The sequence below is a fragment of the Bidens hawaiensis genome, unplaced genomic scaffold, assembly GCF_021521415.1.
Source record: "Bidens hawaiensis isolate Kalapana, Puna unplaced genomic scaffold, B.hawaiensis_p1.1 tig00052528_1, whole genome shotgun sequence".
Taxonomy (NCBI): Eukaryota; Viridiplantae; Streptophyta; class Magnoliopsida; order Asterales; family Asteraceae; genus Bidens; species Bidens hawaiensis.
The window spans coordinates 14,726-38,239 of NW_027506226.1; the positions used below are offsets into that span (position 1 = coordinate 14,726).

Consider the following 23,514-nt stretch of genomic DNA (forward strand, 5'->3'; position numbering starts at 1 on the left):
TAAGTCAGATTGTTAAGTCATATTGTAAGGCCATGGGGTATACTCTAATCCCTATACGGGTTAACATGACATGGCACTTTAATAATGGATTAAACCACTCCCCACTTGTGTTAAGTGTGTTAAAATGACCCATAGATTATGCTTCTAATGGGTTAAAAGGAACAATATGCATTAAATATATATTAATTACTAATTGATTTATTATTATTATTTATTTTGATAAATAAACTAAATGTCTGATTTTAAATTAAATATTAATATTAATAGGAGAGAGATTGAGTTAAATGTGTTAAACTATTTCCTTTGGATGAAATGGAGTGAAAGAGAAAAAATAAGTGATGGGAGCTTATGTGGAATTAAGATGAGTTAGAGTATACCTCATGGCCTAAGTGTACCCATAGAAAATTCCCAGTTGTATAAAATTCCCTGTTGTATTGCTCGGGCCATTATTAGTTTAGAACAATTCCTAAAGAAAAATGTATTATTATTACTATTACTATTATTATACTAATAATAATAATTATTATTATTATTATTATCTACCTATACTAATAAAAGAAAATAATTATGTACACATGAAGGTTAATTCTCATTATCAAATTTCCTCCAAAATCACTTCTTTTCTATTGATGAAAAAGAAAAAAAAATCTTGGTTCTAAATATAGTATTGATTATAAATTCAACATACCGTATTAATTGGTCAATCTCAATTGATTGAATTATTAATGCCTTAAGTTATGTTTTCAAAATATACTTAATATAAAAAAATAATATAATAATTACGTGTCATAAATATATTTTCTTTAAAATTGAAATGTATATATAAAAGAGTTTATGTTTAAAAATTACATTAACATTCAGTTTTTTCTAGACATCTTCATATTGAAAAAAACTATAATATTTTTTTAATTTTCTTTACAAATACTCAGTCTTAAAAATCATAGACAAATTTTCTATTTTTATATTTATTATAAGACTATTGTGAGAGTTGAACAACAACGTGTTTATAAGAACAACATGAAAGCTGCTCAAAAAGGAAAATTTAGTGTCTTTTTTGTTTATTGTCAGGTTTGGAATGTATAACATTTTTGTGAAAGACTTTTGTTACATTTTTCACATCGAAAGACCCCCCATTATTTTAAATGTTGTTTTCAGTGGCATTGCTTCATCATTGCATACCGATGATAGAACAACTCATTCTCGATTTAAAATTCAAATATATTTTATGATATAAAACGACTATATATGTAATACATTTATTTACATAATATAAAGAGACTTAATTATCTTTTTTAATACCTTTTTTTACATAATATAAAGAGACTTGATTATCTTTTTTTTTATTTGTACTTAATTATTCATTGTAATTTATACGTTATTTTATCTCATGTAATACACAGGTTTCTAAAGCTAGTTATTATTATATTTTGATTATCGTATTCAAAAAGATCATTTTGTTGTTTTTTTTTCTAAAACTTATTATGAACCAAACACCCATTAATAAATTAGCCAGTGAAAATTGAACGATAATATATAAAACCATGGTGTACACAAATAAAGTAAAAGACGATGACATCGTTGTTGTATAAAGAAAGCTGAAAAAGTATGAAAAGATAACTTTCGTTTTGAGGATCCGGTCATAGATTTTACTATTTAAAAGGTAACGTAATTGAAAAACGAGAAATGCTTATTTAATTAGTTTTTGAAGAAGTTGTTCGATTGATTTGTTGAAAGAGTTGAAATATGGATTTGGCGAAGCGAACTACGAGTCTCAACAAATTTTAATGTTACCAAATAATGGAGAAAGCGATCGCATAACATTCAAATTGGAATGTATTATTTCCTTTTTCACAATGATTAAGTTTTGTAATTTAAAAAGGGTTGGTGTAGGGATGAGATCGGGACCGTACCCGTACCTAAAATCAGTAAATTTTGGTATCTGTGACAACCGACAAAAATTCAAGACGAAATCCGTACAACTCATTAATAAAAATAATAGTTATTATCTTTAGCATAGGCATTTTAACACGCATGCATGATCATTCATTATCTAGAGGTTATAAATTCCAAACACGTTCATTTCGTGCACTAGGTAATTATAGGAATTACCGTGTCACACATACAAGTACCCGTCACACACGAAAGTTTGTGATACTATATTTTGAGTACTAAAATATTAATGCTTATATATTATATAGTGTATATAACTAATAACTCTAAACTGTGTCTGAAACGTGATAATACCTTATAAGTTAATAAACGAACTTGTGTGAACGAATTCATGAGAGTAAATTTAAACAAAAAAATAAATAAATAAGATCCAACATGTGGTAATATAATTCAAATAAATGCATCACATCTACCAATCTCCAACGAAATGTTCACTGGCTATTCACAAAACTAAACACGTTAATTTATAATTTCACATGGATGTAATATGGTCAAATAATGTAGAAAGTTGACTACTGCTAACATATTCTTTTTCTATCACTACGAATTAGTCTTGTATTATGACAAAACCATAGGGGGGCTAATATAGTGGAAGAATTAAAAGAAAGACATGTGTACCGTAGCTCTTGTATAGGTAAGATACTTTAAATAAACGTTTCACCAAAATAGTGATAAAAGTAAGTCAATAAAAAAAAGAGAGAGGAAAACTAATTTTCAACCCCAACACCTTTTCATTTCTTCTTTATGCATACGAACAGTACACTCACATTTTGACCCTTGTCATTTAGTATTATAGAAACAAGAATCAAGTGCATGCATGCATGCTAAACTAGCCTAGTACTAGTGGCATGCTTTTATGGACAATTCACTAGAAGGAAATAGAGTTAGTCAACACCAGAGAAAGCATTCTCAAACTTTATTCCACAAATCAAACCAGCCTTGAAACTCACTTGGTTCATGCACACACACAGAGGTTTGACAATTGTAATTGTAACTTTAATCAAGTAGCTATAAAAGGGGTGAGACTTGTAACAACCTACATCTCTCCCTTATCTTAACCACCGAACCCCTCCCCTCCCTCCTCTATTATGTTCCTTAAAGGCTAACTACTACAACCCTTAATCACCATTACTAAGCCGCCACCACCACCTCCCATTCTCGGTTCCAACTGTAAGTACAATATGCCACCATAACTTTCACCGTAAACCACCACCGAAAACCCGTCGCCATCTCCACAAGATTCCGTCAACACACAAGCACACTAGCTCCGGGAAGGTTAAGCATGTTTAAGTGGGAAAACCAAGGAGTAGGAAGAATTTACAAGTGCTAGAAGTTAGTTTGGAGTGCTCAAGATTATTTTATTTTCTCACTAGGAATCTTCTCCTAGCTTGTCTAGTGGTATGAACACCATTCTAACACTCTCCTTACACTATAAATCTAGTTTAGGCTATGTTTAGTGCATCCAAGTAAAAATACAAAACAAAACTAATAATATAACAAAGTGGCTAAATTTGTTAAACTAGCATTTAATAAATATGAACTCAACATTATACTATGGCATCTAAAATGTTGTCACTTAAAATATAACTCATAAATCATGTACGGAAAGTTTTGACAAGTCTTGGAGTTGGACTACAATGCTTTTAGATGACTCACAGCTCTAACACCAACATTCGGCGAGAATGTTTAAGGTATTTGAATACTTTATTTGTTTTTATTTTCAGATTTATGCATCTTCTTATAGTAATTAATGATTAATGATTTTAATCTAACATGTTGTTTCTTATATGTCCATGTGGCGTTGTAATGACGTCCAATCCCAGGCTGTTTAGGCCAGTTATCTAATTTGTCAGGTTCATTTTTCTACCTTTAATATGTACCTACATATACTGGACTTTCTTTAACGTCAATTCATTTAATATGCACCTAATATAATTATTTTTAAAATATTATATTGCTTCTAGAACCATTAGAGCTACGCTACAGATCACTATATGCATGTGGTGACTGTGTAAAACCAAAACTCTCTAATTAACCAACGAGACCATAGGGTGTGCATGGGTCATTGGTTTCAAAGAAAACCAAAAAATTAAATTTGGGTATTTAAGTTTCTGAAAAATTTTGATTTTTTTTTTGTGTTGGTTAAGCTTTGGTATTACAAATTTAGCTTTGAATTTGTCTGCAAAAAATTTAACTATTAAAAAATTGGGCTAAAATATCCAATTATATTACCCTAAAAGGCGATGGGCCGTTTGCTATCAACGGTGGCCGCAACTAAGGAATTATCCCACACAATAAAGGTAATTAATCAAAATTACCATCAATATAACGTTTTATGTTTAATTAACATAATCTACTAATCTTGGTCAATCACACTCAAAAATTGAGCAGATGTCGTATTATTTGATCGATCTTTGCCTCGAGGAGTATGAAATGATCAAGTTCGCCCCGCCATTCTTTTGGTTGTGTCTGAACTTCAACTTCTATAAGCCATACATCATGTCATTTCATAATTTATGGATGTAAATGAGAGTTTGTTTTGCCTCAAGCCTGGTTCGTTTAACTAACGAGAGCTTGGCTTATTTCGATCTCATTTCTAAAGCTCGAGCTTGGCTCTTGACTAGTTTTTGAAGCTCGAGCTCAGTTCTTTTATTATTATACAAGTATTTAAATTATGTGTAGTCGTAATATATTATGATTATGATTTGTATATATTATGTATATTATTTATTCATTTGGTCATAAAGGCCAAGCTCAACTCGGGCTTGGCATGAATTTACAATTCAGTTTCAAGTAAAAGTAGTGCAACATGTTAAAGTCAAACTCAAGTTTGTGTTTTGGTATACTCATTTGGTTTTGTTTATGTTTCTTTTTGGCCTTGGTAAATTGGAATATGATAGGTTAATCAGGTTTTATAATCAGTGAACCTTTTACTATACATATACAGAACCTTGGGTTTAAAGTAATGAAATTTTTTTTTGTTCTTGGGCTTTGTTTCTCGGGTCAGGTTTTCGGCTTTTGTTTAATCAGGTATTGTTATAATTTGTATATAAATGTTAAATTAATTTATAGTTTTTAAAATATGTTTTTCTGAAATAGTATAAACTATGTATAGCTTCTATGTCAAAAGTAAAAAAAAATTCTAAAAATAAGTTGCCTTATTTTAAATATAACAGGCAAGTAAACGGGTCAAAAGTGTCTTTTTATGGTTTTTTTTAAGTTGGAAAGTGACGTAAATGATTGAACCATGTTTATGTTAAACAATTGTGACACGCTATTATGTTAACCATGTTCACCACTAACAAATGATATGGTCTTTGTTTACAGTAACAAAAACTTCGCAGACCTGCAAGGACGAGAAACTAATGCTCTTCCTTTCATAAGTAATGGTATTTTTTATTCAACATAGAATGGTTTAATTTAAAGCTGACAAACTGCACAACTTTGCAGCTGAATATATGAATCTGGTTTGAATTAACGGAAATAAAGCCATAAAGTGAATAAACTGAAATCGAAACGAAACTAAAAAAACCCAATTAACTGAAACCAAACCTAAACAAAAAAAAACTGAAACCAAAAACTATAAAACTACATCCCGAAACAAAGAAAAATAAATCCGAAACGAAACCAAAAAATTGAAAAAACCTAAACCGAATCGGAGTTGAAAACAAACTGAGTTATTTCCAAATGCCAAAAACTGATATTTCGATTATTGTTTCGGTTTGAGCTCCAAACCAATCCAAATAACTAATGTCCTAATTCTTCGTTTAATAGCTTCTTTCATGTCCTGATCAAATCAAGCATTTGTACAAGTGGCGTTGGACTAGCGAGTTGGAAACTGGGCCATGGGTGCTATGTATTCTAAATTAGTCTCTTCGTTCACATATAAACCAACTAAAGCGAAGCTGAGAAAAAAACAAATTATTACTCCGTTATCTGTTTATTCGGTTTGGGTTTCGGTTATTTGGTTCAGTTAATTTAGTTCATAATTTGAACCAAAATGAAACTGAATAAGCCAATTGAATAAATCGAATAAACTGTAACATCCTATTTTTGGTTATAATAATAAAATAAATTTCGTTATTTTATGGTGGGTCGTTATCGGTTTAGATAAATAGAATACGAGTTGGGCTAGTGTTGGGTAAATGAATATGGGTTATGGACTTGGGTTAGAAAAGAAAGAAGGAAAGACCATGGGCTTAAGCCCATGATCCATAAATATATAAACCCTTAATCTCCATTTAATCCTCATTCACACATATTTCATACACCACCCAAAACACACACTTAAGCTTTCTCTCTAGTTCTCTCTTTTCTCTCTAGCCGAAACCAAGAAGGAAACCGAGCACTGACCCGAGGTAATACTAGTATGATGTTTATTAACTTAAACCCGTTAGATATAATCGCGAAACTACGAGCCGACACCGTTAAACCATTTAAGTCACGAGATCCGGATGGAATCGGGTATAAACCGAACCTAAGATGAGCTTAGGGATCACCCTAGCTCAGATCTGGATCGAACGGGACGAAAAACGGTGAAAATCGAGTTAAAACACGTTTTTCCGGCGAATCCGCGGTTTTCCGGCGGCGCCGGAAAAGTTAATACGAGGTAACAGGAATGTCAGGGAATGTTCTGACATTTCCTGACCTAACCCTAGTTCGTTATGGGAACTTAACGAATTGAAGGGTGATTCGTTAGTTAATTCGCATAAGGGAGCACGGCGAACTAGCTCTAGTTCGTCTCTGATTCGTTAGGGGAAAGGGGTAACGAATTACCTTTGATTCGTTATGACCAGTTCGTTAAAAGAGAAAATGAATTAGATGGACCAATTCGCTATATGGACCAGTTCGTGAAAGGGTCCAATTCGTCATAAGGACCAGTTCGTTATAATGCTTGATTCGTTACAAAGCCAGACTCGTTATAATAGTTAATTCGCTATGAACTCCCATTCGTTAAGGACTGCATAACGAATTAGAACTTTGAAAGAATGTCAGAACAGTCCCTTGACTTCTAAAAGAATGAATTAATTACAAATAAGCCCTTGAACTTTGAGTTAGCGAATTAAATAATAATTTAAAATCCTAATGGAAAATGTGTTACGACAGTTAATGGAAATAAAATTTTTCCAAGCTGACCTGGCAGCTCGACCCCAGCCAGGGGCTCTGCCCCTTGGACCCTGCTAGGGGCTGCCGCCCCTAGACCCCGCTGCCAGGGGTGCTTCCCTCGGACCCCTGTTCGTTGAGGGTAATAATTAGATTTGAAACGCGAGATGAGTAGTGATAGTTAATTGATGCATGTAATTATTATACAGTTAGCCGTGCCCAACTGAAGAAGGGAATAACAATTAACAGTGAACGTAACCGACTTCAGGTGAGTTTCTAGCCCCATTCCTTGTTACGTTTTCGGGGCTGTGTGCATACTCGATGTGATTAGTTAATACACTTATCCTAAGTGATAAGTGTATGCCATATATGTATTATGTGAAATGTATGAATGGTTTCTTGCCGGTACATGAACGATCTTCGGAATTGCATGTACTGCCAGGAAATGGTTGATGTTATATGTATGTTGTAATATGAAGAATGAATGATGTATGTATGTGCCAAACTTACGATTATGTATATAGTAAGTATGTTAAAGAGGTATGGAAGAAAGGGTACCGGACCCTAATAATATCCGAGGATGGAGGGTACCGGACCCTAATAATATCCGAGGATGGAGGGTACCGGACCCTAATAATATCCGAGGATGGAGGGTACCGGACCCTAATAATATCCGAGGTATGTAGGGCGAATGCTCTTTATAACGTAAGGGTAGTTATGATTGCGTATGATGATTGATGGACAGGTTAAGTATGTAATGTGTACCCTCGAGCACGTATATGTGTATGTAAAGTAAGTGATGTGATTAACTAGAACTCACTCAGCGTAGCTGACTTTTAGTATGCACGCAGGTTAACAGATTGAGACAGCTAGTTTGAGACGGACACATGGCAGGATTGAAGAAGCTAGCATCCGAAGATTGTCATGATGTTTTGAATGTTATGATTTATGTTATGTTTTGAAAGACAAGTTATGGAATATGTAACGAATGATTGATGTTTTATATTATTCCGCAAAAGTTTTAATTAACTCTGATTTGTAGAACTATGTTTATGAGTAAATCCAACACCAAAGTAGGGCTACCGGTAACGGGCCTTACATAAACCGATAAGTTGATTAAACCGAAACTGGGAAAATGGAAACCCGTAAAAGAGTAACTGAATTTTTATTCGGTTATTCGATTTGGTTTTTTTGTAACAGTATCCAAATTTTATTTGGTTATATGATTCGGTTGGTTATACTGTTTGATTAATTTGGTTTAGACAATTTTTTTCTCTGTTTGGGTTTCGTTATGACAAAAAAAAATAAAAATTTGGAACTAATTTTGTGTATGAATATAATGAAATCAATATTTTATTATTACAAATGTAGTGCTTACCATGTTGCCGATGTATATTTGGTTCTTTTGATGGCATGGCCCACGAACAACAATGCGTATGGATGAGCTAAAGTTGGATGTTCGAAAGAGAGCGCGTGACCCGTTTGCTCTTTGATCAGTGTGCGCTTCGTTGGTTGGTTTCATCACATTGACAAAAAAAAAGTCAAAATGTAAGGAATAAGCCATTTAGTAGAGTATTTAGTAGAAGTTTGGCATTCATGGTCAACTAAATGACTTTTTGAAATGTTGATTTGATGCCGAATGCAACTAATTAATTTTGAACACATGCAAAGTTATATAATCTCATTTATGTAGATGTCCAACCTCTTACTATTCATGTTTCCATTGGCTACATGTTGAGATTGGTGATTATGTAAATTGCAGTAGATAATTATATGTTGATGGCGATTATGAACAAGGTCATACCCCTCCCCCAAAAAAAAACTAATGCAATGCATAAACATGCACTAAACAAGATAACATTGTTGAGCGTAGTAAGTAGTGGTTAAACTCAAAATTGAAGTTCAAAATCGACAAAACCGAAACAAGATATTCTTATACGATTCAGTTTTAATTATGTACCATTAAGTTATACAAACAACCTTACATGTAGCCGCTATATGTGGGTTGTTTTCTCTTTTTTAGAACTCTACATATTCGAAAGAACCCAATCGATACTGTAACGAACGAAATCGATGTCAACCAATAGAAAATAAGTAATGTGTTGTAAATTGAGGTATATGCCGCATCGCTCGGGCACCTAATAGTATGTGTGTGTGTATATATATATATATATATATGGATGGTTTAGGAGAGAAATGCGAGAAATGAATATGAGCCATTAGTTTTATTTTAGGCTTTGAAAGTTTAAAGATAAATTAAGAAAGTGTAAATGCATTCTCTCTTCAATTAATATAACTAATAAACCATAATAGTTATCTATTCAATTAATATAACTAGTCAAATTACTATAATTGAAAAATATTAAGAATTCATGTATTTTTATAACTTATATTTTTGTATCTTGAATTTTTATCCTGCATAAGTACAATCTATTCATACGTTAAAATTTGTTTCTATCGAAAACCAATTTCTTCTAACTCAATATATTAACATCCATTAATACGTAGTTACATTGTGATAAATAATACAAAAAACCAGTTTACACGTCTTGGCATTATATATCAACAAAAAATTTACAACCTATACAAAAACATATAGCCTACACTTGTTCTAAGAAAAAGAAAACATATAACCTACACACAAAATTCATCATCAATAAAATACACACGCACACAAAAACATATAACCTACTCACAAAAAACATATAACCTACACACGAAAATTTTATCCTACACAAATACAATTTATTCATACATTAAAATTTCTTTCTATTTAAAACCAATTTCTTCCAACTCAACTTATCAATATCCATCAACACGTAGTTACATTGTGATGAATAATACAAAAAAAACTATCTTACACATGTTTGCAATAAATGTGAAACATACAACCTACACAAAAACATGTAACCCACACTTGTTCTAAGAATAAGAAAACATATAACCTACACACGAAAAACATATAACCTACACACGTGTAGGATTTATGTATCTTTGTGTAGTTTATATAATTGTTGATGTCGAATTAAATATGTAAGTTGTATGTTTTTTTGTATGTTGTACGTTTTTATTGCTAAAAACAAGTGTATGTTATATAATTTTGTGTAGGTTATATATTTAATGGACACATTTGTATGACATTTTTTTATTATTTATGACAATAGTTTTTCTAGATATCAATTAAAAAAATATATATTATGTTTTGATATTTATTGTTAAACATTACGTGTTGATATATGCTAATAAATTGAGTTGAAAGATATTGGGTTTTTAATATAAAGAACTAGTATTATATGAACAAATTGTATTTTTGTTGGATAAAATGAAGAGGATGTAAATAAATTATAAAACTAAGTTAGCTTTTTATCTTTTTAAATGTTATAGTTAAATTAGGTAAATATATCAATTAGACTGTCCGGTGTGGATCTCGATTTGCCACCCAACTGCTGACATGGCAAGCGGTGTCGGCGGCAAACACCACCACGGTGTAGTCGGTGCCGCTCAATGGCAAAATTGTTGTTGATATTTCACCGCCCATTTCCCCTTCGGCAAAGTTATTGTTGTTGTTGAGCTTTTTTCTTCCTTTTTATTTTAGTAAACTAGAGCTTGAGTTGAGAGTTTGGTGAATGGTGAGCTGCAAGAGTTGTTTTATCTTTTGAGAAGAAGGAAGAAGAAGATGAGAAAGAAAGGTTGCAGATAGAGAGAGGATGAGGAGTTAGGTGGTGTTATGTTATTTATTTTTTTATATTTTTAGTTGAATTGTATCTATTCATATTATTATAATATGTAATTTATTTAATATTTTAAATGTATATATTTTTAATATAATTTATTAAATATGATGTTTTTTAGTTTAACTTATTAAATACAATGTTTTTAAATATATCAAAATATTTTGTGTTTTTATTGTATTTATAGTATAACTTTAAAAGTAAAATTATATTATATTAAATTTGTCTTAGACTTAGTTTTATTATATATACACATATATATATGTATATATTAATTATTTGAAAAAGTAAGAAAGTGGTAAATTGGTAACCATTTCAATGATATTATGGAAGATAGTGGAATGAAGTGAATTGTGATGTGGTGCTGGCGTGACACTGTGAAGTGAGAGGCAAAATGACTTGTATACCTTATAGCCTTAGAGAGAGATTTATTATGGTTATATTAGTTGTATTAATTTGAATGAGAATGTGCATTTAGTGTTGCATTTACATCTTTTTCATTTATCTTTAAACTTTAAAAACCTAAAATAAGACTAGCGGCTCATATTCATTTCTCGCATTTCTCACAGTAATATCATATCTCTCATGAACTTAAAAATATATATATATATATATATATATATATATATATATATATATATATATATATATATATATATATGCTAAAGATGCAATTATGATGAACCAGACCAGGAGAACTATAAAAGACCAAGGCCACCGAGTTAAAAGAGGTGCAAATGTGTTTATATTGGCATTTTCTCTTATTAGAGCATTCTTATCTCGTTCTCTATCTCGATCTCTATAATTACACTAAAAACACTACATTTCTCTCTCTTGTTTAATTAAATAATATTTTTGATATCTTTATCATTACAGTTTTCACTCTCCTCTACTCACAACCAATCTAACAAATATTAAAAAATAAATATGGGCAAACAAAGTTTAACCAAATTTACAAAAAATCACTACATTTCTCTCTCCACCCTATAATTTACACTCACAACCACTCATAACCTCACCCTATAATTTACAAACTTTCCTCACATAATTATAGAAGATGAGTTGAGAATGCTCTTAGCTTGCCTGAAAGATATCCAAAAAGATAGTTTCTTGTTAAAGTTTTTACTTTGGTTAAATAATTAATGTAGTTATTACTTCTGATTTGTGATTGATTTTTAGTTGATCTCATAGCTAAGGCACTATGTCCCAACTCTCAACCGTGCTGGTGGAAACCAAGTTAGGTAATATCATCTCCATTGTTGATTTCAAATATTTTGACATAAACTATTAGTAACAATAAAGCCATGAAAGTAAAATACCTATTTTGGTGTGTCCGTTGGAGCGCGTCTTATATAAATGTCCATTTTGGTTTATTTGAAGGGAGAGAGATCTCAAATGCTTGCCATTACGTCGTTATGATTCGCTTTCTCTTTTTTTTTTCAAACTGCAATTTATTGTTTCTTTTTTTATAGGTACAACTTAACCAACTTGGTTGACCACTTTGACTGCAGAGGGCTTTCTCAATCTATATTTATAAGTAAACTAGACGAGTGTCCGCGCAACAAATTTAGATTCAGCGAGTAATACAGACCTTAGTAATCACATAAGAGATTTTTGGGTACTCATTGTTCCGTTTGAAACCGTGGATTAAGAATTCTTATTTTAAACTCAATTTAGTATCGAAGTACAAATAAAACCGAAACCTAATTATTGTTAATGGTTTGTTTTTGTTGGGCTTTAATTTTTAATGGTTTGGTTTCAGTTTTCGATGACAAAAAACGGCTTGGCTCACGGCTTAGTTTAAAACCATCAAAACTGGACCACAAACGCCTATACGTAAGATGTTGTTTTTTTAACTGAAAACAAACTATGACAATATCATACTCAAATTAAAGAGAATTAAATGCTCGTTTTATGGTGCAATTTTTTTAAAAAAATATTAACGTATAAAAAAGTTATGACCGTTTAAAAATCGTGAGAGAATTTAGGTTATAAGTGAAATTATAAACAATATATAGTTAAAAGATACGGATCAAAGTTGTAACTAATTTTTAAATTTTCAAAAGTTGATTAAAGTTGAGAGCTAAGGTTATAAATAATTTGAAAAAATATGAAAAACACATGAAATTTAGTATAAGAATGACTACTTTTCCCCTATATAATATACTATGTATTTGAAAATTTGTAAATTACTTAAAATTTAGTGTATTAATTTACACGTACATTATGCATAGTATAGATAATGTATTTAAAATTTGTTTTTCATTTGGTTTTGACATAATTAATATTAATGTGTTGACAATGGAGGTGTATCCATCTATGAATAATAAAGTTCAAATTACTCACTTTTGTATTGTGCTTAGTATGTTATTCTTGTAATTTTATATCAATATTTTTGTATTTTTTTTTGTTTATGATGTAAAAAAAGTAAGAAAAAAAAACTTATGTCATTATGACATATAAAAAACTCGTCCACCGGACGGATATAAAACTAGTTATACTTGTTCACAGTAGTAAATTTAATCACAAACGAACTTGTTGCAAAACCAATAAAAAATGAATTGCTTGTAAATTTGGTGACTACTTTCAAACAATGGAATTTTTTAGCCAAATGATTTGAGATGCGCAAAATAATTTGAGATGCAATATTTGGTAGCAAATCAAATTCACAACGATGTATTTTCAGCAGTAAAAACAATCGCAAAGTTTTTTTTTACCTGTATAATAGAAAATGTTCAATGTTTTAGTTGTGCATAAATTCTGTGTATGTTGTAAATAAAACACCCAAAGAACAATGTATTTATAGATCATGTGAAATTGAAGTAGTAGATATACGACTAGCAAAACGGTCGAACAACGAACCTGTCGCAAAGAATTGCTCTTCAGCAGGGGCGAAGGCAACATTTGAGGACAAGTTTGTACAATTTGTTTTAAGTGTTATACATTCATATATTTCGACATCGCACCATAGAAATTTCGACATCGACCTGTAGAAACTTTTACATCAAACCCTTAGAAACCCAGACAATAAACCTTAGCCTACATTTCAATTAAAAAAGTATATAACTTGTTAAGCGCACTATCCACTTTTCAATTAAAACTAATAACTTGATAAAATGAAAGAAGACATGAGGCTTGCCAACCTGCGCAACATATATAGTATTGTGTGCAACTGATGCTTGAAATAAAAAGTACCCTTGACGTCAGAAAGTGTTTTCATATTTTTTGTATATAATTCTTGATATAATCTTTTATTTTTTGATCTTCTTGCAGACACTTAGAATAATTTTTGGTTGTATGAACCAAAGGGAATGATGACCTTGGATTGTACCAAGTCTGAAATCAATTGGATTTATTTTTTTTGTCCCATGTTTCCCCATTACTATACATATCATAATACGATATATAACAGATCGTATGGTAGGACACAAATTAGAAGAATTTGCGCCTACTTTAAATTTCCGAGGACATGCAAAAAGTGGATTAGAAGAGTCAACGTGCCTTTTTCACGTGTGCGCATTATTTAAGATTAGTATTTCTTTTCTGGAGGAAGAAATCCAATTTGAGCGTCGTGTCGCTTACTTAGCTTGTTGCTCCTGAACAGAAAGACCCTATGAAGCTTCACCGTTCCCTGAGATTGGCTTTGGGCCTTTCCTGCGCAGCTTAGGTGGAAGGCGAAGAAGGCCTCCTTACGCGGGGGGGAGGGAGGGTGGGGGGAGCCATCAGTGAGATACCACATTTATTTAATGTTGGTGAACCGAATTAAAGTTAGTATTGTTTTAACCAAAGCAACCGCAACTGTTGAGAGATGTTTTTCAACAAAAGAACGTCTAATCCAATTTGTATAATTGGACTGGTGATGAAAATTTAAGTGATAGCTGCATTTGTTTTGTTGAAAAAGACTTAGAAAGGTTTCAATTATTGATGTAATGGATAGGTTTCAAAAAATGAAACTCTGTAAAGACCAACTTTAATGAACTTATATTATTGATTTTTGAGATTTTTATTATATGACTCGATCCGAACCACTTAGCCGGACAAGACATAATAAGCTGAAGTTAATAATAGATAATCAGTCGTTCGTCGTTTCCAAATGCGTAGGAAAAAAATTCCTAGATACACTACTTATTTCACATAAATTATAGTGACAAGCTTTTCAACATTTATAATCTGTAGGAAAATGAGTTGAATTACCCAAATTATAGCAAACAATATTAGCAACAAATATACTTGCAAGTTGTAATCGCAAAAATTAGCCGCACATAGACTAAGCCATGATGTATGATGAAACACTTTTGAAAACATATTAAAACTAAGGGTAAAGTGAAAATACAAAAGAAGACAAAAATGAGAAGTGTGAGAAAAATTTTTAATAAAATAAACTCTTTAAAATTAAATTCAAAAAAATAATAAAAAATCATAATTCAAAATATAAATAAAAAACGAAAAAAATAAAAAAAAAAAAACTAACATGTTTCCACCATCATTCCCGTTCAAAAACAAATTAAAAAAAACACAAAAAAATTGACGAAAAGACACAACGGCATGATCAAAGACACAATAACGAAAATGAACAAAAGACACGGTTATAACTAAAAAAGACACAATAGATTGCAAAATATTGAGTAATATAACACAATATATATAAAAAAAGACACAATTTTAAGGAAAAAAAATACAATTCAATGACGAAAATAAACACAAAACACAATAATAAACAAAAAGACACAACGACTTTTTTCACTTACCATTGTGTTTTTTTTATGTAAACGAGAAAGATGGTGGAAACACATTTGTATTTTTAATTTTTTTTATTTTTTTTATTATATTTTGAGTTATGGATTTTTTATTTATTTTTTAAAATTATTTTTTATTGGTTTTTGTGTGACTTCTTATCCTTTTCATTTTTGTTTCACTTTGTTGAATAACTTACCAATTAGTCCATCATTACACTTTTAATGATATGCGTTAATTATCGTAATTCAATAATATTTTTTATTAACATAAGTATGAAACTTGTAGAAATACCCAAGAAACGCAATGCAAAAGAACATCTTGATCAAAAAGAGATTTAAAAGCAAACGATTAGGAACGTTAGCCGCACCAAAACACATGTTGTAGGTACGCGTCATTGGGTTTTTAACCGAACATGCAATTTATATTATTAAAGATTAATGTAATATCGAATTTGAATATATGTGAATTTTTTATTGTTTGTAATTTTTATTGACTTCATTTATGCATTAAAATATTTTTATAATTCGATTTGAAAGAAATGACAAAAAAAATTAGAAACTATATTTACTGCAAAATTAAAGGCATTTTCATCAACATATAAATTATGTATTTTACTATAATTTGTCTTAGAAAAAGTACATTGTTTCGTTTAGTTGTTATTAAGATAACAAACCATTTGTTACGTTTTAAACGCACAATCAATTAGACTTGCTTCAAACTCAAACTCTGAAATATAACACTTTTATTTTACAGTGTGTTACATTTTGCATATATATATATAGAAAAGAGTTAAAATAAAAAGACATAGTTTTGTAGGAAGAGTAGGAATAACATAAAATTTAGAGTTATGAAACTATTTAGCCTAAATCCTTGATCCTAGGAAACTATTTGGTATTTTAAAAACTACCAATCTCAACCACTAAATCCTAGATCCAATGGTTTAGAATAATTCTTACTCTTCCTAGAAAACTATTTCTTTTTATTATAACCCACCCATATATATATATATATATATATATATATATATATATGTCTTCTATACAATTCTCACACAGTACATTATGCCAATGAAAATGAAATCAATAATTTTATTTTTGTTCATTATTCAAGCAATCATCAATGGTGTTAATGCCTCCGTAGGGATAGGGATGTCATCGAAGAAAGACAAGCATGTATGTAGAGGTGGTAATTTCAAAAGTGACACCATTCGGAAAAACCGAGATTTGGCATTGGATAAACTTGTGGCGTTACTTAAGGATTTTATGTTCCATGGGTTTCTCCATGCCCAAGCCGGCGACAAACCGGAAGAGCAAGTTAGCGCGAGCTTACTTTGTCCCCCAACTATCGATAAGGAACTTTGCGAATGCGGTTTCAATAAAACGGTTCACTATCTTCTATCGAGCTGCCCTGAACAAAACGAAGGCATAGCATGGGACAAAAACCATTTTTTACTATCATGGTGCGTTACTCTACTGGTCGTAAAATACTCTCAGTGCTTGATGATTGGGCTTGGTACAGTTTCCCATATCCAGATGATGTCAACGCGATTGCGTTAGAGAAGACCATGGATAGTTTGGCAAGTAAGTTAAAGGAGGAAGCCACAACCGGTGATTTTCTTCATAAATATGCGAGGGGAACCATAAATTACGACGGGGATGAAAACAAATTGTTCGTGGCTGTGCAGTGTACTCCTAATATATCGAAGGAGGATTGTATTAAATGTTTATCGGAGGCGAGTAATGAGATCCGTAGTTGTTGTACTAGGAAACTACTCTTTGAGGGAAGAGTTGTTTCTACAAATTGTTTTGTAAGGTATTCGCATGTAAGTTTTTTCGATGCTCCTGAAAGGTTTAGTGATGAGTATTGCGATTAGAGTTGATGTTTGTACTTCATGTTACAGTGAGGTTATGAGTTAAATAATCAAAGTTATATGTTTTTGTCTTATTTATGTTAAATTAATGTTGGAGTTAATGTCTACACACTAAAGTAAAAGTCGTCTAGAAGCCACGACCCTACAGCAGTGATGTAAGGCTTCGATCCCGGTAGCCTTAGTTTGGTGTTGGATTTACTCATAAACACAGTTCTTAATATCAGAGTTAATTAAAACATTCGCGGAATATCAAAAACATTCAAACCATTACATTTCATAACCATAATTCTTTTCTTATCGAGCATTCAAATAATTTAAACATAAAACATTGCCTTTTAAGATAACATAACATTTCTCGAGATGCCAGCTCCTTCAAGACCATGCCATGTGCTTCCTCTTATACAAGCTGCCTCAACCTATTTGCCTGCGTGCATACTAAAAGTCAGCTATGCTGAGTGAGTTCTAATTAATCACATAACTTCTTTTACATACACATACACGTGCCCGAAGGTACACATTACATACTTAACCTGTTCATCAAACTTTTCATACACATATATAACTGACCTTACATTATAAAGAGCATTCGCCCTACATACCTCGGATATTATTAGGGTCCGGTACCCTCCATCCTCGGATATTATTAGGGTCCGGTTACCCTCCATCCTCGGATATTATTAGGGTCCGGTTACCCTTCATCCTCGGATATTATTAGGGTCCGGTCACCCTCTATCCTCGGATATTATTAGGGTCCGGTCTCCCTTCATCCTCGGATATTATTAGGGTCCGGTCACCCTCCATCCTCGAATATTATTAGGGTCTGGTCTCCCTTCCATCATCGGATATTATTAGGGTCCGGTCTCCCTTTCTTCCATACAACCATACCATACTTTTCTATATATTCATAATTATAACTTTCATACATACACACATCATTCATTCGTCATCTTACAACATACATATAACATCAAACGTTACCTGGCAGTACATGCAATATCCGAAGATCGTTTATGTACCGACAAGAAAGCATTCATACATTTCACATAATACATATATGGAATACACTTATCACTTAGGATAAGTGTATTAACCAATCACATCGAGTATGCACACAGCCCCGAAAACATAACAAGGAATGGGGCTAGAAACTCACCTGATCTCGATTGCGTCTGCCGTTTAAGGTTATTCCCTTCCTTTGCTGTGCGCGACTAACTGTTTAATAGTTGAGATGTTAAAGACTACTCTAGCCATTTTCATTGCTACTAAATTAATGCTACACGTCTAAGCCGGTTTTACTTCATTGAATCATTACCCGGTTAGTTAACCTTTACTAGTTAACCTTTAAAGGCATCTTTCATAATTAATCAAAGTCCAAGGGCTATTATGTAATTCTCTCATTCTTTCTAAGTCCAGGGACTGTTCTGTCATTTTGCCAATCTTCTAGTTCGTTACCTGACTTTTAACGAATTGGATTATCAAACGAACTGGTTCCTGTAATGAATTAAACCCTTTAACGAATTGGCTATTTAACGAACCAGTTCAGGTAGCGAATTGGACCATGTAACGAATTGGACCTTCCAATTCGTTACCTCCCTTAACGAATCAAGAGTAATTCGTCATCTTGTTCCCTTAACGAATTGAACATGAAATAAGTCTGGTTTGTTAGACTTTCTATAGCGAACCTCTTGGCGAATCACCTCTAGTTCGTTAACTTCGCGTTAGCGAACTAGGGTTAGGTCAGAGAATGTCAGAAACATTCTCTGACATTCCCCTTACCTCGTACACACTTTCCGGCGCCGCCATTGCCGGAAAACCGTGCGGTGTCTGGAAAAACGTATTCCAGCACCGTTTTCACCGTTTTACATTCGTTATCAACCCATCATCAAGACTCAACCCTTTTCTAGCATAAAGCTTGAACCTTTATGGCTAAAACGTTCAAAATTAGATCTAAGGTTTATTTAAACGAGTCGTTCATAACCATGAGTTCGTTAAGTCCATTTTAATCTTCAAGTTTGCAACTTTATGGTTTATCTAGACCCGATCTATCATCCTACCAATTTTCATGTAAATTCGTTCATGAAAAGTAAACCTTTTTAACAAAAACGTACATTTGAGGTTTTTGTTTGAAATCACACGAGATGCTCAAAACCATATCAAACGAACTCCGATTTGAGGGATTCAAGCGGCCACGGAACCGTCTCGTCCCGATCTACAAACCCATCAGCTCACCTTCGCCGGAACCCGCCGCTACAGTCACCGGAATAGTGTAACAGTCGCCGGAATCTTCACTTTTGAGCTGCTGTGATTTTACTGATAAAAATCGGACTTCTCGACCTCTGATCGAAGATCTTTTCGGTGGAAAACTTCATTTATATGTCAGGAATACTCGGTTAAAATTTGAGACCGATCCGACGGCTAGATCTCCGGGAACATTTGTGTCTTTGTGGGTGTTTTTCTCAAAAATGGGAATTGGGTTAAGTGTGTGTTTTTATGGTGTAGGCTATGGTGTGGAGATGTATGAAAATGGAAAGGATTAGGGTTTTAAGTGGTATTTATACTCCTTTAAGCCTATGGAACTTAGGCCCATCTTTCCTTTTTAGTCCATAATTAATTTCATCTAATTAGCCTACTTATCCTTTTATCTTTATTATTTTATTTCTTTACTAACTTAAGTAAACTTTTCTATCTTAAATAAATAATATATTAATTATTTATTCTTAAAAAGTTAGGATATATGCAAAACTCTCATCTTTATTAATGGATAGCTAGCTACAACGAATATGAATAAATGATTCAACTTTTAGTATTAAATACAAGAAACTTGTACAAATAGAAATGTTCTTAAGCCATTTGACACTCTGGTGGAAAACCTTGAGGAAACCTTTTGGAATCCGAGCAGTAGTTATAGATCATGTAATTCTTCTGCACCCATCTCAGTCTCTCCTGCTTTGTGATATCCAACTCCTCTGACAACCACGCCTGATTGCCGCTGGAAGCTGTTGTAGCACCACCGCAAGACGACTCCCCAGAAGCCACAACACACGCATCCGCCTTAAAGTTTCTGTATGAAGCAGTGAATGGAGCTTTACTCCAATCAGTCTTCACAAGCCCACCCCTGGTCGCCCAATCATCCGCATTCCACAAGCTAGAGTGTATCCTCATAGGCTGTGCTTTTGGGAACGGTACACCGATCGATTCGGCATTCTTGAACTCTCTAATTGGCGTTCCATCAACCGAGAATCTGAAAACCAAACATAATCATCAGTCAAACAACGTTTACAAGTCAACATAAACATAGTTTGATCATATTTCGAAAACAACTTACATGATATGTTTTGGGTTCCAAAGGATGGAATACGTGTGGAAATCAGCAGTTGGGTCGAACCACAGGTAGAACTGCTGCTCGCGGTTGCCTTTGCCTTGGCTAAACACGTTTGTGTGTAGAATATAAGGATCGCCACTCAAGTTTCCCAAGAACTCGAAGTCGATTTCATCCCAGTTTGACCCTTTCGATGACAACTGCGTTAAAATAGAGTGGATTAGATTGCCGTAAAAAAAGTTATTTTAAACTGAAAAGTAGTGATTACATCGAAGCAGAACAGAAAGAAGGTTAAATATAATATAATATATATATATATATATATTTGTTAAGAAAACTTACGTAATAGGCAGTGACAGTGCCAGCTGAATTGCCAGGTACGAGTTTGAGTTGCATGTCGATTTTGCCAAACAAGTAGTCGTTTCTTGACTCGAAGCCGGAGCCAGAGGCTTTATCGAGGGAGAGTGTCAAGAGATCGCCGTTGATCACCTTACCGCGACCGTCTCCCCAAGTGATATCGAACTCATTGTTGAAATCAGCGGAGACGAGTGAAGTGGCCGCTAGATATATGACGGCTATAATTAAGAGAAGTCTAGAAGCCATTGGATTATGTTTTGTTTTGTTGGTGAAGTGGAAGTGAATGAGAATGAGAATGAAGATGGAAATGGTGGAGTGTGTGTATTTATAGGGTGGTTCAAATGCCAGGGGAAGTGACTACGAAAGTGATATTTAGTTTTGAGTTGGTGAGCGAAGTAAGAGCCTAGGAGGATTTTGGTTGTCTCCAGCTGGAAACTAAAGATATTTTTATAACTTAAAAGTGTGTATCTTTTTCATTTTGTATTTTTCTTTGTAATATATTAAACAATAAAACTAGTCATATTTATTTTTTTATTAATACCTTTACTTTTATTTATTTTATATAAAGTGTTAGAGCATTCTCATCCCATTCTTCATCCCTATCTTTATAATTACACTAAAAAACACTATATTTCTCTCTCATGTTTAATTAAATAATATTTTTATACCTTTATTATTACAGTTTTCTCTTTCTTCTACTCACAACCAATCCAACAAATATTAAAAAATAAATAGGGGCAAACAATGTTCGCCAAATGTTTCTCCAAATTTACAAAAAATCACTACATTTCTCTCTCCACCTTATAATTTACACTCACAATCACTCACAACCTCACCCTATAATTTGCAAACTTCCCTCACATAAATTTGGAGAATGGGATGAGAATGCTATTACTCGATTTGATTTTGAATACGAGGTTTTATTGCTAATTTAGATTTTCTAAAACATAAAAATTTTTATAGCAACTACCTTAGTAAGGGGGACGGGGTGGTCCGTGATGGCCACCCCATTACGTGTTATACGCATCCAAACACCGCCGCCACCCCTTTCATCACGATTGATGAGGGGTTTGCGTGATGGTGATCACAAGTGATGGAGATTTCGTGATGGAACACACACACTCTCTCTCTATATATATACCCCAAATACACTCCTTTCACTCACACAAAAACCTATATATATATATGTATGTTTGTACGTATACCAAAACTCATCACACTATCACCATCCCCACTAAATTCCATCACTAGTGATGGAATGTGGTGGGATGAGGTGGCACACCCTTATTATACGTTGCAAGTGATGAAAAAACACCCCCCCCCCCCCACCCCTAAGGAGCTTGAGGTTTGATAAGAGGTCTGTCATAGTTGGAATCGGAAACATGTGATTCTGTACTGGATGACAATACTGTCATCCTGGTTTTTCGGGTCACATTTTCATCGAACCATATGGATTTTCCGTTGTTTATCCTCAAGTATGCATATACTTGATAAATCTTTCTATTTTAAAAATAAAATTACATAAATTAAAAATGAAAATTACATCTACTAGTCGTATGCGTAAATATGAATTTTTTTGACTAGCGTAATCTCTTTCTTGTTTACATAAACTAAAAAATGTTGCATATTTATTTTTAAGAATGTTTTTAACGTTGTTTCGCCGTTTATACAATTAGCCGCTACTAAAACTTGCTGTTAAGATTTGTATTTACATAGAAACAATTGTATTATATAATCAAAGATCTATAGATATTTGATATATCTTGTATCTTAAAAATAAACCTATATGAAAATCGGGACCACATCATTCTCTTAAACTTGAGGAAAAAAATGGAAAACTAGAAAAAACGGGACAACTCTCTCCCCTCTAATAAACACTAACACTGATATATTTATTGGCGATGGGCGCAAAGCAAGTTTACAATGATTTTCATTTTAAGATATTTCGTTTTGTACTTCTAAAAATGCGAGTTCATATTGATCACTTGTGTCATAAATGTCTGTTTACTCTCTCTCTCTCTCTCTCTTTAAATAGATTAGTTAACGAGTGGTAATATGTTTTATTTGTTTTTATCAGAAATATTTATATTTTCTCGATTTTTATGTATTTATTCTTTTTTAATTTCACAAATTGAATGTTTTAGATACGTCATGCTTAGTATCAGAACACAAATTCCCATGTAGTGGATCTATGTGTGAATTAAATTCGTACGGGTGTTTGTGTCGGTCCGATCACATATCAAGGATCTGAACAAACGCGGCTTTGGTGGGTGTCAACAAACCCAATTTAATAATTCGAAACAAACTCTTTCGGTGGCTCAATTATTAATTTACTTTAAAAGTCCATAGATTTTAATGAAACATCAAACAACAGCCTTGTTTGAATCTATGTCTCAAAACTAAAATAATATTAATAAAATAGTTTTTTTGAACCACAAGTAGATATT

The 23,514-nt window shown here is 32.6% G+C and overlaps 2 protein-coding genes across 2 annotated transcripts; one reads left to right on the plus strand and one right to left on the minus strand.

Moving 5' to 3' along the window:
• Nucleotides 1–16,977: 16,977 nt before the first annotated feature.
• LOC143617161 (antimicrobial ginkbilobin-2-like protein) lies at nucleotides 16,978–17,394 on the plus strand. The gene has a single exon (XM_077089810.1). The coding sequence runs from the start codon at nucleotides 16,978–16,980 to the stop codon at nucleotides 17,392–17,394; it is 417 nt and encodes a 138-aa protein (XP_076945925.1).
• A 2,728-nt stretch (nucleotides 17,395–20,122) lies between these two features.
• On the minus strand, nucleotides 20,123–21,328 carry LOC143617160 (putative xyloglucan endotransglucosylase/hydrolase protein 23). Its single transcript, XM_077089809.1, has 3 exons — nucleotides 21,053–21,328; nucleotides 20,717–20,910; nucleotides 20,123–20,632 (listed from the first exon to the last, which is right to left on the minus strand). Exons 1-3 carry the CDS (start codon nucleotides 21,311–21,313, stop codon nucleotides 20,233–20,235), a joined length of 855 nt encoding a protein of 284 aa, XP_076945924.1. The 5' UTR covers nucleotides 21,314–21,328; the 3' UTR covers nucleotides 20,123–20,232.
• Between the last annotated feature and the right edge of the window lie 2,186 nt (nucleotides 21,329–23,514).

What these genes read in the sequence shown, in the direction of transcription:
- LOC143617161 (XM_077089810.1), top strand. Translation starts at nt 16,978, where the DNA reads ATGGTGCGTTACTCTACTGGTCGTAAAATACTCTCAGTGCTTGATGAT.
- LOC143617160 (XM_077089809.1), bottom strand. Translation starts at nt 21,313, where the DNA reads ATGGCTTCTAGACTTCTCTTAATTATAGCCGTCATATATCTAGCGGCC. An exon ending in GCACTGTCACTGCCTATTAC is followed by an intron (nt 20,911 to 21,052) that starts GTAAGTTTTCTT and finishes ATTTTAACGCAG; the next exon opens with TTGTCATCGAAAGGGTCAAA. An exon ending in TGGAACCCAAAACATATCAT is followed by an intron (nt 20,633 to 20,716) that starts GTAAGTTGTTTT and finishes TTTGGTTTTCAG; the next exon opens with ATTCTCGGTTGATGGAACGC.